This window comes from Nicotiana sylvestris, chromosome 5 (assembly GCF_000393655.2).
Source record: "Nicotiana sylvestris chromosome 5, ASM39365v2, whole genome shotgun sequence".
NCBI classification, from domain to species: Eukaryota; Viridiplantae; Streptophyta; class Magnoliopsida; order Solanales; family Solanaceae; genus Nicotiana; species Nicotiana sylvestris.
In genome coordinates, this window is record NC_091061.1 from 68,289,826 (window position 1) to 68,308,449 (window position 18,624).

Genomic DNA, 18,624 nt, shown 5'->3' on the forward strand with positions numbered 1-18,624 from the left:
GAACTCGCTATGGTCACTATGAGTTTCAGGTGATGTCTTTCGGGCTGACCACTGACCCAGCAGCATTTATGCACTTGATGAACAGTGTGTTCCATCCATATCTTAATTGATTCGTTATTGTGCTTATAGATGATATATTGGTGTTTTCTCATAGCCAGGAGGATCATGAGCAGGACTTGAGGATCGTGCTCTAGACTTTAAGGGAGAAGAAGTTATATGCTAAATTCTCCAATTGTGAGCTTTGGCTTTGATTCGGTAGCATTTTTTGGGCCATGTGATGTCCAGCGAGGTAATGGTGGATCCGAAGAAGATTGAGGCAGTTCAGAGTTGGCTCAGGCCTTCTACCGCTACTGAGATCCAGAGTTTTCTAGGATTGGCCAGGTATTATCGCCGTTTCGTGGAGGATTTTTCATCCATCGCAGCTCTTTTGACTAGATTGACTCAAAAGGGTGCCCCATTTAGGTGGTTTGATGAGTGTAATGAGAGCTTTCAGAAGCTCAAGACTGCCTTGATTACAACTCCAGTTCTGGTTTTGCCTTCAGCATCGGGTACTTATACAACCTATTGTGATGCTTCACATGTTGCCATTGGGTGTGTATTGATGCAAGAGGATAGAGTGATTGCTTATGCTTTGCGACAGTCGAAACCACATAAGAACTACCCAAACCATTGTTCATGCGCCGAAGAACTACCCGAACCATTGCTCATGCGCTAAAAATTTTGAGGCATTATTTGTATGGTATGCGGATCACATGAGTTTACAGCACCTATTCAAGCAAAATAATCTGAACTTGAGGCAACAAAGGTGGTTAAAGCTACTAAAAGACTATGATATCACCATCTTTATCATCCCGAGAAGGCCAATGTTTTGGCTGATACTTTGAGCAGGGAGGCGAAGAGCATGGGTAGCCTACTTTTACTGTAGCTGGGGAGAAACCGTTAACTTTGGATGTTCAGGCTTTGGCCAATAGGTTCGTGAGGTTGAATGTTTCGGAGCCTAGTCGCGTGCTTACTGTTACGCAACGCCTTCCTGATGATCTTTGGAAGGGCAACGTAAGGCTAAGCAACCGATGTCAGTGCGGTTGCTGTCCGCCAATGAGGTCCTCGCCGCACGCTAGACTAGATTGTCAGTGCCGTGCGGGAAAACCAATGTCGTAAGCAAATTGCGGAAGCTTGAGAGAGAATTGGGTTTTGAATGATGATGATGATTTTATTGATGAATGAAAATGCTGATTACAATGATGCGGTGTCGAGGGGGAGAGACACCAGAAAATGCTTGCTTGAAAATGTTTGATTGTTTGGTCCCCCTTAATAATGCTTAAAAAAAATAAACCAACATTACAAGACTAGTCCTAATAAAGCTGTAGAAGCACACTGAAATGAAAATGATGAAAACTAGTCTATGATTACAATGAAAAGGACTTAGATTATTACAAGGAAAAACTAAGTCCGATGGCAGCATCTTTGTCTTGCGGGTCTGCGCGCGCGTTGCTGTGGGCGCGCGCGACACTTGATGTGCTGGCCTGAGGCTGGGCACTGGTGCTTGGCATCAGGGTCTGTGCGCGAGGCGCTGCTGGAATGGGCCTGCAGCTGGGCGCTGGCGAGGCATCAGGATCTGCGCGCGCGGCATTGTCAGGGCGCGCGGCGCTGTTGTCATTGGCCAGCCCTTGGGCGCTGGCGAGAGGCATCGGTGGGGCGACAGAGGCACATGCGCGCTTGTCACTTGGCGCAGCCAAGACCACGGGGCCGACCATGGCGCTAGGCATTGTGAGGCTTGCTAGGCCGCCATGGGGCGCGGCCAAGGGGTCATGGGGCATGTCTGGAAAGCAGCCCATGACATTACTTGCGTGGTTTCACGGTGGCTTTGGCCGTCAATCGATTTTGGATGATACGAGTCACAATATCTGTGACTCAAAGCAAAACATGAATCTAACAGCTGCTAAACTACGCAACCTTTATTCATTGGCAGCGTTCTCCGTGGAAAATCCATAGCAAATATCCAAATCAGAAATTTTCACCTATCAACTCTTCTTTCCCCAAATGGATTGACAATCTGTTTCCAGCTATCCTTCCGTAAAAACTTCTACCATTCTACACAAATCAGTTTTTCCTCAGGAAGGGTGGGTTACGGGTGGTTATGCATTCATCTGCATTTCAACATGTCATGGCAGCATTACACCTTTTCAACATTGTACTTTACAAAAAAAAAATTGCCTTGCGCTGCATTGTCAAGCTAACGTGAATAAAAATTCACTATTGACTTGAAGCTACCGGTTGAAGGTGGAAAATGCAGCAACTCACCCACCAAGGCGATATGATCTCCCCCTGAATGCTACACCAGAACTGCTATCAGGTTGCACAGTGTTAGTTGTTGCTGCACCAGAACCCCTATCAGGCTGTGCAGGATAAGCTGTTGCTTCGCCAACCCGATAAGATCTCCCTCTGAAAGCTGCACCGGCATTATCAGGTTGTGCAGGAGTAGCAGTAGGTGCTCCAATCTTCAAACGCATAACCAGCTTATGTCTATGTATCACCAGTTAAAGATATTTGCAGAAAAGAATAATTTCGTTTCCTAAATGCAGAAAAATGAGCATCTTCTTTCTTTACGTTTCGATTTTGCTAGGTGGAAATCGGAAACAAAAACCAAATTAGCCAGGGACAACACAGCAGCAAAATAAAATTTGATGGTGCAAGGAACATGCAACTGCAATGACCTCTCTGGTGCTTCTCTGAAAAAAAGATGCCTACATGGGTGAATTCAGATAGCAGTTAAGAGAACATCTAGATGGTCATTGGTCAAAACTGCAATCAAAAGGATACACCCATATTGGTGTCTTCAACAATTTCTTCCCCGTGGCAAGTGGATGCAACACGGTTAAGAAGTAATAGAGATGTCCAGCAATGATCCCCAAGAGATCTGGCATAATTAGTGAACCGAAAATAACATCTAAACCGAGCATGGCCCACGGCAAGTAAAAAGCCTGCAAGTTGGAATGGGAAGAAACATTTCACCAAAGGAAAATTAAGATAAAGAGCACGAAAACCTGACAACTGAGGCTTGAAGTATCTAAACGAAAGAACAGAATCATACCTTTAGAGTCACAAGACCATAAATGTTGATATTAGCGTTTGGGAATTCTCTACTCCAGACATATAGAAGCATGAAAACCAGTGATATGCCCAAGAATGGGGAGCGGAAGAAGGGGATTAGCGATAAAGCCTAGGCATAGCAGGAGACAATATGTTAAACAATTGAAAAATTGGTTTGACGCATATCAGAGGAATGAAACATCATCTTCATTATAAAACAAACTGTAGAGTAATAAAGACGATAGCAAGGGAAGGGTATGAGGTTACAGCTAAGAAAGACACAATAGGAGCTCATGTCTTGGGTAATTCACTCCCTAAATGTTCAGCAGTTGACATACCAACAATGTCAAAGCTCCAAATATCATCATCCACAGAAAATCTGCTGTTTGTCTTTGAAAAGGTCCACTCTCCAGTTGCACTCCATATCTTGCTCTATAACATCAAGAAGCTATAATCATAATTAATACTTGAAAAAGTAAAACAAAAATCTTTTGCATTTCATAACTAATTGCAAGGTTTAATAGTGCTGTAGAAAATGATTCATATTAGAGAAATAAGACTTTTAAAAGAAAAAATACTGGTCAGAGGTTGTGGGCTATGTGTCGCGGACTCTCCAAAATGTTGTGGCACCCGTGTGAGATCCTCCAAAAGTGCACTACTTTTGGAGGATCCGACACGCACCCGGCTATATTTTCGGAGGGTCCGAGCAACATAGGTTGTGGGCACTTACATCACTAAGAGGCGAATCCCAAAATTAATTGAGAACTTCCCAAGAAAGAAGAAATTTGTGATCAATCTCCATACCTGAAACAAATGTAGCATCCGGTATCCTCATTAATATTGAAAATTAAACCCAAAAAAATAAATTAAACACTTTTCAGATACGTGCACTAGATATCACTTATAACAAGTGATGCAAATTTTTCATTTACTGGCTCAACATCAATTAATATGATGTAATTTAACAAAAAACATGAATCGCTATTATCTTTTGTTAAGGTACATGCATGTAGCACCAATGGGGACCCACCAGTGGGGACCCAGGATTTTTATGCGGGTTCAAAATGCAAAGAAGCAAATATACAAAGAAGTCAACAAAATAAATATTTATTAATAATAAAAATTAAAATTAAAATACATCATTAAAATTGTCCTCTACGAGTTTTCATTTCCTGAAACATATAAATAAGGCACCAAACAATCGTTGATGAACTCGTCATTCATTTGATTTCGTAATTCACTCCGGATCAACTTCATCGCCGAAAAAATTCTCTCAACCGTAGTAGTGGCAAGTGGTAAAAGCAAAGCAAATTGCTTTACTTGAAGTCACGTAATTTTCAAGAAGACAATTCTAGGTTAATAATAAAATTTTGATCCGAAACTAATGATGGATCCCAATTCCCAAACTTGAAACAAAATATGCCGTAAAATACCCAAATAAATATCGTTGAATTAAGTACTGATTTTCTTTTGTACAATACAAGGATTAAAATCAAAGTGAAACATGACGATGCGGTTGCCGGTGAGAGAGGCAACAACCAACGAAAAGCGGCAGTGGCCAGTGGCTCGGTGAGAGAGGCAACAACCAACGAAAAGCGGCAGTGGCCAGTGGCTAATGGCAGCGGAAACGACTCTGGACGCAATGTAACTTTGAAGTTGAACTGAAGGATTCTGCCAAGAGAGAGAGACAGCGAAGGGTTGGAAATTGGAGGCTATTTGATTGGGAATTAGGGGCTATATACAATTTTTAGATTTTAGATTCTATTAAGAAAAAAAAGTAAAACGGTATCATATGTGTAACGACCCACTGGTCATTTTGCTTTCTAGATCTTTGTTCCCCTATTTGAGACTTTTTGTATGTGCTTCTGAGGTTCAGGTTGAATTCGGAACACCTAGTTCCATAGGAGTGGCCTAAGGTGGCCAACTTGACTTGGGTCAACACTTTGAGTAAACGACCTCAAAATCGGGATTTGAAGGTTCCAATAGGTTTATATGATGATTTTGAACTTGGGCATATGTTCGGATCGAATTTCGGGTGGACCGGGAGCATTTCGGTGCTTATTATTGAAAGTTAGTGTCTTGAAGGTTTTAGAGTTTTTAAACTTTGGTTTGAAGTAGACTTTGGTGTTATCGATGTCCGTTTGGGGTTCTGAGCCTTGGAATAGGTTCATATTGTGATTTGTGACTTGTACGTAAAATTTGGCGTCATTCCGAGTTGTCTAAGTATAATTCGTGGCGTTCGGAGTTAGTTGGAAGAAGTTTGAAGTTCCAAAGTTGATTAATTTGATGTTGAGGTGCGATTCTTGGTTTCGATGTTATTTTACTGTGTTCTGAGGCTTCGAGTAGGTCCATAGAATGTTTTGGACTTGTTGGTACATTTGGAGTCTGGACAAGGTCCCGGGTGGCTCAGGTATTTTGGACCACCCGCAGCAAAATTGAAGTTGGCTGATATTGCTGGTTTGCTCGTTTATTGGTGTGCTTCGCGATTGCGAAAGTAGTCCCGCGATTGCGAAGGAGGCTGGGGAGGGGTCTGAGATTTTGCTCTTCGCGAACGCAAGGAGGGCCACGCGAACGCGATGGAGGATCTGGTTCCTCTTCGCGAACGTGGAGCCATCTTCGCGAACGAAGAAGGCTGAGGCTGAGTTGAGTTGTTGGCCTTCGCAAACGCGGCTGGGGGACTGCAAACGCGGAAGGCTGGGTGGTTGTTCATAGCGAACGCGACCGGACTATTGCGTACGCGAAGAGAACTTTGGTCAGCTGTAATAGTTTGGTCTTCGCGATCGCAAGGGACTTTCCGCGATCCCGAAAAAGGAATCGCTGGGCAGATCACATTTTTATTTCAGGGCATAGCTCATTTCTCTCCCTTTCCACTTGGGTTTGGACGAATTTGAGAGCTCTTTTGCGGGGGATTATCCCCGTAGGTGTGCTAATTGTTGTGTGCTACTTGATTTGGGCGCTACGTATGCACGAGGTGACAAAAATCCGTACGTAGCTACATTCATGTTTATGTCCCGGTAGACTTAGATACACATCATGCTTTAAATGTGCTATGTAAATTTATCTTGTTTGCTTGATTACTTAAATTTATGACTAAGATTGAGACTAGAATAAAAATATTGACCGAGTCTCTTACGTTGGAAATTGTGAAATATTTGTTGAATGGTAGTTCCGTTTCGCGAGTGAGAGAGTTTCTCTATTTTTATGGGATCGGGTCGTTCGCCTCGGTAGTGTTTATATTATTCTTATGGGATCGGGTTGTTCGCCTCGGCAGTGTTGTAAATTACTCTTATGGGATCGGGTCATTCGTTTCGGCAGGGTTGTAAATTACTCTTATGGGATCGAACCTTTCACCTCGGCAGTGTTGTAAATTACTCTTATGGGATCGAGTCGTTCGCCTTGGCAGTGTTGTAAATTATCTTATGGGATCAGGTTGTTAGCCTCGTCAGTACTATGAACTACTCTTATAGGATCGGGTCGTTCGCCTCGACAGTATTGTGTAACACTATTCCTATGGAATCGGGTCGTTCGCCTCGACAGACTCATGCATAGTACTTGAGATTTGATGTGGTATTGGTATTGGTTGACCTTGTGCCTTTAAGGCAAGTTGTGGTATTGGTGATTTCGTAATAATTCTTGTCTGGAAGTTTTATTATGTTATTTACCTGCATCGTTGCTACTTGTTGAGTTTCATACATGTCTACTTTATGTACTTTACAATTTTGACCACTAGTAAGTGTCAAATCGACCCCTTGTCACTACTTCGAGGCTAGACTAGATACTTACTGGGTACGCGTTGATTTATGTACTCATACTACACTTCTGCGCTGATTGTGCAAGTACTGAGACAAGTACTTCTTGCGGTCATACGGGCGCATAGACGCATACAGAGACTTAGTGGTTAGTTGTTTTCCATGCTTCGATCTAAATACGTCATCGAGAGTCCAAATAGAGCCCCCCCCCCCCCCCCGCCCAAAATCCCCAAATGAATTGGCTTGTTCATACGGGAAACAATTTGTGATCCCATATGTTCAAAAATTGAGAACTTTTGACCCATTAGTTTAAATCTCCAATTCACCTTTGGTCACACAACTCACACCAGGCACGATACATTTTATAGTTATATATAGCATTCAGAATTTCTTTATACAATTTAAATTGCAGTTCCAAATAAGAAATAATCATATCTCAAGCTTATTTGATATGTCATTGGAAGTCAAAATTACCCCCCCCCCCACAATGAATTGGCTGGTGCATACGGGAAACAATTTGTTCTTCGACCAGGAGAACAGCTGAGAGGAGGTAGTTAGCATCCATTTTGTTTGCTAATAGGATAAGTTGCAGAAACAGAAAGTCACCACATTATGGCATGAGCAAAAGCAACAATTTTATTTTTGACCAAACAATAAATGAACCATTTAAGATTGACATGAACTAATATCATTGAGGGGAAGCCAGAGGAGTTGTAGTTAAGGTGCGTCTCAGTCCCAGCTTCAGCGAAAGCCATGTGTGAGTGATAAAAAAGCAGGCTAGCTCCCAAGTATAAGAACATCAGAGATACTTGTATATCTACATCTATTGCAAGATCCATTGCGCAATTTTTTTATCCATTGCGCAATTATCCTATGTTAAAAACTATAACCATCAAATTATTACTGAAAACAACAATAACAGGAACTAACATAACAATTTAGATAGCTCAAAGTCATACACTAAGCATGAGAATATTAGAATTCAGCCATTGGAACTTGAGAATGTTTCAAACTAAATAAGCTTGTCACAGGCCTCGTAGGTATGATACATTTTGGTGTCTGGTTAGCATCGTAAAGATGCTGATATCCGAAGTATAATTAAATAAAAGGATATTTACCTGAAAATGGGAGAATACTAGCTCATACAATAATGCAATATCAACAAGATCAAACAGTCCCAATTGACATGCAGTTGTCAAAACTAGACAAGCAGTCCCGTACGCCTTGCTTACAGGTGGAAGTGATTTATAGAACCTGTGATGAGAAAACAATTAGGTCAATCAGTGATTACTTGATAGAGAAAACATAAAGTATAAAGCAGATAGCATTCATACCAATGACCAGAATATGAGATTAAAAATGACCTAATGGCATAAAATAAGGAAAGCAAAAGATATCAAATCTTAAGACCAGAGATTATAGGAAGGACGGACAGCAATCCACAGTTCTCACATATAGTCTGACTTCTCAAATCAGTAGACACATACATTCAAACTTTTCCTTTTTTTTGGAAATCATAGAAGGATTAGATTCTAAGGGATGACTCGCTTGGACACATGCCACAGAAAAATAAATCTCAGATTAGCAACTTCACAGCACAACGTAAAGTCTCCAAATGCTTAACAAGAAGCAGCAACAGAACCAATTGGGAGTTGAGAGCTCAGATTTAGGAGGGGAATAATAACCCCATTACCAACAAAACTTAACTGACAGCGAAGACAATTACAAGAGGTATACTCTATCAGGTACAATAACTGGAAGGTCGCGATGAAGTCACGTTATCATCACCTCTCTAGTAGTATAGAAATGGTCAACAGATTGCTCGTAATATGGAGAACAAAATACAAATAAAAGTGGCCTGTTTTTCACGACAGAAGAGCAAGAGGTTTGTCTCATGCAACTTTTCCTTTTTAATAAGTCAGGCAAGATAATTTACAAAACGGACAGAATAGGACAATAGATGGTACATGCGCAAAAAGGCGCTGTCATCTCCACGTTCATTATTCAGAGGTGACTTGAAATCTAGGAACTATATCTTAAACTGTTTGGCTTAAGCAGTGAGATGCTCTACACTGTCAAAGGTGCCTTAGCAAGATGGATCAGATGGAAGAGAAAGGAACTAGCTAAAAACATGTGGATCTCAATCCTAACATGCATTTTGTGGTCAGTCGAATGCGAGAAGTTTTAAGGAAGATCAGTTTCACGTCATATTCTGAAATACAGATAATCAAGCTCAACTCATTGATAAAGATGGAGATAATTAGCCTTCAATAAAGACGGCACAGCACGTGGTGATGAAACACTTTTTTTAATAAAGTATCAAATACTTAAATTTTATCAGATATAAGTTATCCAAGTCATGCTCTGCCCCCAAAAGAATTCAGCAGTAGTCATTACCAATAATTTAGTCTTTCAAGAAATATTTCAGCTTCGCTAGTTAAATGTTTTTTGTGTTTGATTTTCCTCATTTAAGGGAATAAAGAAATTGCTAAAGTTTCAATCAAAATTGAGTCACCAACTCAAAAAAAAAAAGGAGGGGGGGGGGGGAATAGGCAAAAATCTTTTGTTTTAAAAAATAAAATAGGCAACAAAGTTAACAAAAAGTGCTAAGTGTTAGGGGTAAGGCCGGGGAGATTAGATTCTTAAAGATACGGACACAAGAGACACTCGCTGGTTGGTGAAGGGGGGAGTGAGGGCGAGGAAAATCTAAGTGTGTGGGACTAAGTTGCTCGGACTCAGGTGCGGATATCCAATACGGGCACGGATCCGAGTGTCAGATTCGGCAAAATCTAAATGTAAGATTCGGAGGTGCGGATCCAGGTATGGATACAGGTGCGGCGATTCGGCTAAGAAAATTCAAAATTATTACTCCCTCTGTTTCAATTTATGTGAACCTATTTCCTTTTTAGTCCGTGCCAAAAAGAATGACCCCTTTCCTTATTTGGAAACAATTTACCTTTACAGAATGATTTATAGCCACACAAAATATATGTACCTCATTTTACACCATAAGATCAAAAGTCTTCTCTCTTTTCTTAAACTCCGTGCTCAGTCAAATGGGTTCACATAAATTGAAACGGAGGGAGTATAAAAAATAAAAAAATAAAAAAATAAAAAAATAAATAAATAAAAACTATAAAGAGAAAAAGAAAGTCATTCAAGGCCTTCCACCAACTCTCCATCTATATCGTTGTTGTTGTCTACCAGAAGTCCGAACTCAAAACACGAACCCTAGAATTCTTGATTCTTCTAAAACACAAAGCAGCAAATATGAGCCAGCACTACTACAATATTAAAGGTATGCCATTTCCCATCTCTTAAATCTGTTCTATTTTTAATTTTTAGAAATCAAATCTCAATTTTTCCACCAAATTTGTCGATGGACTCAGGTCAAAGTATCTGAAATTAGTTGACCGAATCCGGGACATATCCCGCACCCGCACTTGTATCGTGTTGAGACGGGTGCGGCACCAAAAACGAAGAGTCACTGCAACTTAGGTGTGGGATGAGATGACAAGCAACAACCAATAGTTTTTCAGCAATGACATCACAATCTCCTCTTCTCTTCCGGTGGAACTGGTTATAGGTTAGATATAGACATAAAAAGGGTACAGGTTTTGTAGAAGGCTAATCCCTTCCCCTAATTGCATTTGACACATGAAATTTCCATGAAACTAATACCTAACACCATTCTTAACACTTTCAACCTTTTACAATCAGGCATGAATGATAGATACGACAAGATAAAGGTATAGCCTTTAGGATAATTTCAGGTATCTTAATATTAAAGCCAGGCTAATATCTAGTTTAATTTGAACTGTCGAGAGAGGGCACCAACATTGTCTTCTCATTTGCATCATACTCAACATTCTTCATCCCGATTACTATAGTTCAAAACTTCAATCATTCTCTCAGTGAAGCTTCACAAAAGCTACTCTTGAGACGGATGGGAAGTGTTGAGGCTCATGCATGCATAGGGTGAGTTGACATATTCTCTCAAAGATTAAGCACAATGCAGTAGCCGAGCTACTGTTGGGGATGTAAGAGTGTGCCAAAGCAAGCTTCGGCGGGAGGACTTCTTAAACAAGAAGTTAGAGCAAAGATGGAGACAGGCACTATACAACTGAATGTCTAGTAGAGTCCTTGGCTAAATTATGCAGTTGGTACCAAAAGGTAATTTAGAGTGCAAAGGCGGTGGAGTGCAGCTCCGGGTCAAAATTTTCCTTGATGACACAAAATTAAGTGAGAGAATCAAGTAAGACCTAGCCAAGGTGATACCACTTGATAAGATCATTTATTGTTTTTACATGATTGGCATGAAAATTGACAAGTCAATTTTGTTCAACATGTAGCTAGACAGGAAGTTGCGGAGGTTGAGCATTAAGATTGTAGGGTAGGAGGTAGTTGTGAATATTTCTACGACGCTCCAGGGTGAGGCTAGTCTATAGGATTTAGTCTTAGACTACCAGTGGTTAGTGTTGAGTTCTCACTACTCTTTCGTTCCTCTTAGAGTCGGGCTTTATATATTGGTTATTGTTGTGCTTTCCATCTATGTCCTATTTCTTATTATGCTGTTATTTCTTCTATGATTTTTATTGATGGTACTAATATTTCGCCTCTTTTCATCTTCTTGAGCCGAGGGACTTTCGGAAACAGCCTCTCTGCCCCCTCGGGGTAGGGGTAAGGTTTGCATACACACTACCCTCCCCAAACCCCACTAGTGGGATTTCACTGGGTCGTTATCGTTGTTGTATGTAGCAAGTCTACTATGTTAGAAAATACAAAGGTGGAGATTTGTTAAGAAGTTTTAATTTTCGGGAAATTAGCAATGGTTGAATTTTTCTATGGTCCTAGATACTTGATGCTTGAATTTTAGGTTCAAACATCAAGGTCGAAACAATCAATGCTTGATTCAAGCATTTTGAATGGAAGATTAACCTCTGACAAGTTTGAATGGTAAGAAGGCCTAGAATCTTCAAATGGCGGGTGCAAGGTACTAACAATGAGCTTATGAATTGACACACCCTTTCTCGTTTTTAAGGCATAGAAGGAACATAAAGAGAATTATACGTGAGAAGTAGGGAGAATTACTTCCTCATACTGAATTGTGATGTAGATTGAAAGAGATGTAAGACAACACTAGAGAATAAAATATTGTGATACACTTGCATCATACTGAATTGTGAAGTAGAGTGCATTTGTAAGGTATTCATTTAGACATTTTTTGAGTAAATAAGAGTGTTATCTGTATTTTATATACAACCTTTTTAGTATTTATTACGATCCATCCTCCTCACATGTGGATGTAAGCATAATCAGGCTAGCACATAATTTGGTATCACCTATATTCTTTCCATCCAATTTAAGGTATGCCATGTTCTGCTCATATCAAATGTACGCTTTGATACTTCCCATGGCGTAATAAAATGGGGAATCTTCCCTTCCAAACAACGGGGTACCTCAATGGAGCAACCTATTAAACACCATGAAATTGCAGAAATGCATTATCATTAATAGCATCAAATGGTCCATCCGTCGCACTTATGCATTTCTATTATGTCGTGACCTCTATAAGACAAAGTTTCAGCCATTTACTGCTTTCTCTCTCAAAATCCAACATTTCTGGTTCTTAACATTGGTACTACTCCTATCCCAATTTATGTGATACACCTTCCTTTTCTAGTCTATCATGATACCTTTCAACATTAAACTTCTTATTTTAATCTTAATGAGATAGTTATAGTCACAAATATTTATTGTTTGTTTTAGACACAAGTTTCAAAGGTCAGTCTTATTTTCTTAAACTCCTGCACAATCTAAACATCGTAATATAAAATGGGGCATCCAAGGGTGTGGCCTACTGGTCAATGAAGCGGGTGAGAACTATGGGGTCTCGGGTTCGAACCCTAATGGAGGCAAAAACACTAGGTAATTTCTTTCCATATGTCCAAGCCTTGGTGGACAGAGTTACCTGATATATGTTGTTGGTGGGAGGTGGAACTAGCTGAGGTGCGCGCAAACTGGCCCGACACCAATGTTATAAAAAAATCATATAAAATGGGAGGCATGGAGTACTAAGGAGAAGCAAGCAACTATCCACCCAAAATATTAAAGCCATCATATTGATGGCAAAATGTGAATTGAGGATCGGAATTAGTTTTGGGGATCCTCAATCCAATTGACGCACTGAAAAGCCCTAAAAGTTGAATTATAGAACATAAAATTGAGAGTATTTTCATAAAGAAAATAGAATTTAGAATCAGATTACACACAAAGTGTGTGAAATGATGAGTGTGTACATATAGCTCCATGGAGAGAGAGAAGATAAAGGGAGACTTACTCAGCAGGAGATGACATTGCGAATTCAGAAACCGAAATTACAAGCTTGCGAATGAGAAGTTAGTTGTTCGGTGAGAAAAGATTTTTCCAATGTAGCTGTAGAGGAGGAGAGAACGAATTTGATAATAAGGTCGCCCCTAATTCAAACTTCTAGATCATTCTTTGAAGGTCAGGCGATCCGTTTTCTAGAGTGGATCCTTCTTCTTTTTTGAGAAAAAGGATGCTAAGGGCTCATTTGTTTCAGTTCCACTTATAAAATAAAATTGAATAATTGGCTAAATGAATTTATGTAGAGTACTAATTCCGAATTCAATTCCAATTAAAGATTTATGAGCTCGAATTCTAAGATATTATAATTTCATTTAAATCAATTTTTATTAAAAAGTGTCATCACCTGGTTGGCAACCAACATTTTTTTTAGTTGATAGCCATATTCAATTTTGCTAGTTAGGATAGTTTTTTTGGTCATGTATTTTGCATGATTTGCATTTTCATAAGTGACATAAATAGTTTCCTTATCAAGCAATCTTTAACAATACTCTCACCATTGAGCTTTACAACCAATTATTTTGGAAGAAAGATCAAATCATCTCTTATTAAATGCTCTTTTCAGTTTCCAACATGATGTAAGTATATTTTTTGTTAGCTGAATTATTTTTATTTTACATTTACAATTTCTATTCTTGCCAATTGAAGCTACTGATGGTATTTGATGAAAGCCAGCTCTAAAAGTTTACTTTTTTCATAAACAATTCATCAACATCTAATCTAATATTTGTGAGTAATTCACTATGTATTAACTTTTTCTTGAGCTATTTTGGGTCCATTTAGAAAGAAAAAACGGCTATATCAGAGTCAGCTATTTACGGTAATCTTAAAATCGATCTTGTGTAGGTTTTAGCTTTGATTGTTGAAATCTTCCACATTCATTTTTATAAATTACTCTTCAATCATTTCTCTATATTCTAATGCAACATTATTATCTAGCCCCTAATGAAGTTTAGATATGTCACGACCCTAACCCCGAACTCAGTCGTGATGGCGCTCTCGTGAAGACAAGGTCAGCCAACTATCCCAAATTCAACGTTAAACAGTTAATCAACATTAAAATAGCCTAAACCATGATTAATAATATGAAGTAGCAAATAATATCAATAAAATGCGGAAGTATAACCCAACACAACCCTAACCGGGGTGTCACCAGTCATGAGCATATATAAGTTATAATACAAGTCTGCTAAGTCTATAAGCTAGTACATATGTCTGAAAGAGATAGAGATGATAAAGGAGCAGAGACACGGGCTGCGGACGTCAACAGCTACTTCGTAATCTCCGAAAGCCCGCTTGAAGCTGGAGGTATCAGCACTCGGGAGCGGTACCAACAACGCCTGAATCTGCACACAGGGGTGCAGGGAGTAAAGCGAATACTCTAACTTAGTGAGTAACAAATGTAAATAACGACTGAAGGTAAGAATTCACATAAGGCACAAAGCATTCTATAATGAAGCAGTAAAAATATTTAAAATCAGTAAATCAGTGAAAGATAGATAGAATCCTTTAACTCAAATGTAATTTTCACGAAAAGCCTTTTTAAATGTTTAAGCAGGAAACTGACGGTCAATTATGAAAAGTAAACACATAAAGGCTCGCCCCTCGGTCACAGTATCAACAATCCGCCCCTCGGGAAACATCTTAGAACTGTACCAGCCCCTCAGGCTATCACATAGAACAATACCAGCTCCTCGGGCTCATTCACATAGAACAGTATCAGCCCCTTGGGCTCAATCACATAGAACAATACCAGCTCCTCGGGCTCAATCTCACATCACAATGGGTACCCGCGCTCACTGGGGTGTACAGACTCCGGGAGGGGCCCCTTACGGCCCAAGCGCAATAACAAGCCATCTCGTGGCATCAAACTAGGCCCTCGGCCACATATCAATCAAGCCACCTCATGGCGTATATATCTTAGGCCCTCGACCTCAAATCAATATCAATGTTTCCTCACAACTAGGCCCTCGGCCTTACTCAGTCAAAAATACTCACAAGCCCCTCGGGCAATAGTAAAACAGTTTTTCTCAGCCCAAACATCATTTAAAATATAATTTAAATCTCAAAACTAAGTAAAAATGGCTGAGTAGTAAAACAATAGAAAATAACATGAATGAGTTCAAGTAATAAGTCAAAACAGTGAGGAAATAGTAATAAAAACCCCCCGAAGGGTTCAAGTAGTTGGAACGAAGCTCAAATATGGCAATCAGCCCAAATCATGATGATAGCAAATGAGTGTCAATCAAATACAAGGTAAAATCATCAATCGGGACGGACCAAGTCACAATTTCCAATAGTGCACGACCCCACGTCTGTCATCCAGCGTGTGTCTCACCTCAATATAGCACTACGATGTGCAATTCGGGGTTTCAAACCCTCAGAACATCATTTACAATCATTACTCACCTCGAACCGGCTAAATCTCTAGCTCGCGACGCCTTTGCCCCTCAAATCGGCCTCCACGCGCGTCGAATCTATCCAAAATCAGAACGAGAATGTCAAAATATGCTAAGGGAACAAAGCCCAAGCGAAAACAATCAATAAAGGGCACAAATCCCGAAATTAGCAAAACCCAAGCCCCGGGCCCACTTCTCGAAACTCAGAAATTTTTAACATCATTAGATTCCTTATCTCCCCACGAATTCATACATGTTAAAAGTTATAAAATCCGACGCCAAATGGTCCTCCAAATCCCCAATCAGAAGTTCAAATTCTCAAGCCCTAGTTGTTCAATTTTAGGCTTAGCTTTCATGATTTTCTAGGTGGAATTCACATAATAATCGCGTTTTTAGTCCAAGAATCTTACCTCCCAACGATTCCCTTTGAATCCCTCTTCAATTTCCTTCAAAAATCTCCAAAGAGCATCTATGGGTGAAATAAGCCCCAAAATCGCGAACAAGACGACTTAAAAACATTCTGCCCAGGCCTATATTTCCTTATTCGCGAACGCGCTCGCGTTGACCAACTTTTCCTCTATGCGAATGCGTAATGACCATTGCGAACGCGATGCTTCGTCCACCTTAACCTTCACGAACGCGCTCACTCATCCGCGAACGCGATGAACACTGGACCTCAAACCCATCTGACCCAATTTCCTCTACGCGATCGCGAAGACCTTCTCGCGAACGCGATGCACCACTTGCTAGCCCTCCATGAACGCGAAGCCCTTCTCGCGAACGCGAAGGCTTAATTCTAGCCTTCCTTAACTACCTCTTCGCGAACGCGAGGCTCCACTCGCGAACGCGAAGGGTAAAATCCCTGCAACAGCTGAACAACATTTTCTGCAATCTCCCAAACTCTAAAATGGTCCGATTGACCATCCGAAACTCACCCGAGGCCCCCGAGACCTCAACCAAAAGTACCAACATATCCTAAAACCTTATTCAAACTTTTTCCAATCGTCAAAACACCTCAAACAACATCAAATCACTCAAAACACATCAGATTCAAGCTTAAGTTTCTAAAATCTTCCGAAATACGCTTTTGATCAAAAACCCAACCAAACCACGTCTGAATGACCTGAAATTTTGCACACACATCTCAAATGACATAACGAAGCTATTACAACTCTCGGAATTCCATTCCGACCCCTATATCCAAATCTCGGCTATCAACCGGAAATCGCCAAAATATTAACTTCGCCAATTCAAGCCTAAATCTACTACGGACCTCTAAAATTCATTCCGGTCGCACTCCTAAGCCACAAATTACCTCCCGAAGCTAACCGAACCATCGGAACTCACATCCGAGTACTCTAACACATAAGTCATCATCTGGTTGACTTTTTCAACTTAAACTCACTCTAAAGAGACTAAGTGTCTCAAACCTTGCAAAATTCTTTTCGAACTCGATCCGACCAACCTGATACCACATAACACGAATAATTAAAGCATAGCAATGCAGAAATATGAAAAATAGAGCGGCGACTCATAAGACGACTGGCCAGGTCGTCACAAGATATATCAGATTTTTCTATATTCTTGCATGTACTCTCTAAGAAATAACTTCACCAAGGATTATAATTAAGTATCTGATGAATTGTCATGTATCATTCCAGAGTGATTTAAAGTATCTATATGTAATATATTTTTCATAAGGATTATAATTAAGTATCTGATGAATTGTCATGTATCCTTCCAAAGTAATTTAAAGTATTTATATGTAATATATTTTTCACAACTTTCTAACATCGGCTGGATGATAACGCACCAGTATAGTTGCAAATAAAATTTGAAGAAGTGATGTCATTTGGAAGGGACTTCCTCGCATAAGTATTTTGAAATATTGTTACTGAATTCTAATAATGACTCTTTCTTTTGTAGTTTCTTCAAATATTTCACATGTTCTTCTATTAACAGTAAGTAAGTTTTTAAACAAAGAGGGGTTCTCGATCTGCATGATTCCATAATCTCTCAAATAACTCTGTTCACTTTCTCTAAAGCTTATTATTTACTCAGGAAAAGAGGATAAATAGATTAAATTTTTAAAAGATACATATGTAATTTGAGTAAATATTAGTAAACACCTTATTGGTGGCAATTCAGCCAATTACATATTTTTATTCATATATTTGGTAGAATTTTGGCTATGTAAAGTAAGAAATAAGTTAAGTTTTGCTTCTTAAAGAACTGAATATATGATGATTTAATTATGTATAGAAGTAGGTGTCACGATCCCAAAACCGACCCGATCGTGATGGCGCATATCGTGAAACTAGGCTAGGCGACACATTTCTAAGATAGTTCAACATTTCATTTAAACCTTAAATAATACCATTTTAACTGAAATTCTATAAAATATGTAAAGTCAAAACAAAAATAAAACTCCCGACCTCGGGTGTCACTAAGTCATGAGCAATACTACATTTGTTTCGAAAACATAACTAGACCAAAATAGTCTGAAAATATCTAAACAATATACTAGAGGGTAGATAAGGAAGGAGAAAGTCAGGACTGCGAACGTCAGGCAGGTACCTCGATATCTCCGATGAAATCCACGTCTGGAACAGTCAACAGCCACTACCGTAGCCTGAAATACCTGGATCTGCATACAAGGTGCAGAGTGTAACGTGAGTACACTAACTCAGTAAGTAACAAGTCCAAACTATGGACTCACTTGTAGTGACGAACTAAACCTCAACAGTTATAACACATTTAAATGGAACAGTAAAGTAGGTATGCTGACAGTTTAATTATTCAACTCAACAGTAAAGCAGAACACATATCTGAATAATGTGAAGTGTAAACTCAGTAAATCTCTACATGTAAATGCCAGAAATATATGAAAATGCATCATGTGCTCCCACTCTCAAGTGCTCAACCACTCGGTACCGCATATGGCCATCCGGCCCAGGGAAATCCATCTCGGAAATATATATAACACTGACTTCAAGTCA

General features: G+C 39.7%; 2 protein-coding genes across 2 annotated transcripts; one reads left to right on the plus strand and one right to left on the minus strand.

Moving 5' to 3' along the window:
• Positions 1-292: 292 nt before the first annotated feature.
• LOC138868782 (uncharacterized mitochondrial protein AtMg00860-like) lies at positions 293-715 on the plus strand. Its single transcript, XM_070146352.1, has one exon. The coding sequence runs from the start codon at positions 293-295 to the stop codon at positions 713-715; it is 423 nt and encodes a 140-aa protein (XP_070002453.1).
• A 1,215-nt stretch (positions 716-1,930) lies between these two features.
• LOC104245043 (derlin-1-like) lies at positions 1,931-13,403 on the minus strand. Its single transcript, XM_009800601.2, has 7 exons — positions 13,180-13,403; positions 7,958-8,093; positions 3,821-3,894; positions 3,429-3,522; positions 3,092-3,220; positions 2,821-2,981; positions 1,931-2,523 (listed from the first exon to the last, which is right to left on the minus strand). Exons 1-7 carry the CDS (start codon positions 13,194-13,196, stop codon positions 2,298-2,300), a joined length of 837 nt encoding a protein of 278 aa, XP_009798903.1. The 5' UTR covers positions 13,197-13,403; the 3' UTR covers positions 1,931-2,297.
• Positions 13,404-18,624: the final 5,221 nt, after the last annotated feature.

Coding starts and splice junctions, on each gene's coding strand:
- LOC138868782 (XM_070146352.1), top strand. CDS start 293: ATGGTGGATCCGAAGAAGATTGAGGCAGTTCAGAGTTGGCTCAGGCCT.
- LOC104245043 (XM_009800601.2), bottom strand. Junction 3,523..3,820: donor GGGATTCGCCTCTTAGTGAT/GTAAGTGCCCAC, acceptor TTGATGTTATAG/AGCAAGATATGGAGTGCAAC. Junction 2,524..2,820: donor TTGAAGACACCAATATGGGT/GTATCCTTTTGA, acceptor GGTGATACATAG/ACATAAGCTGGTTATGCGTT.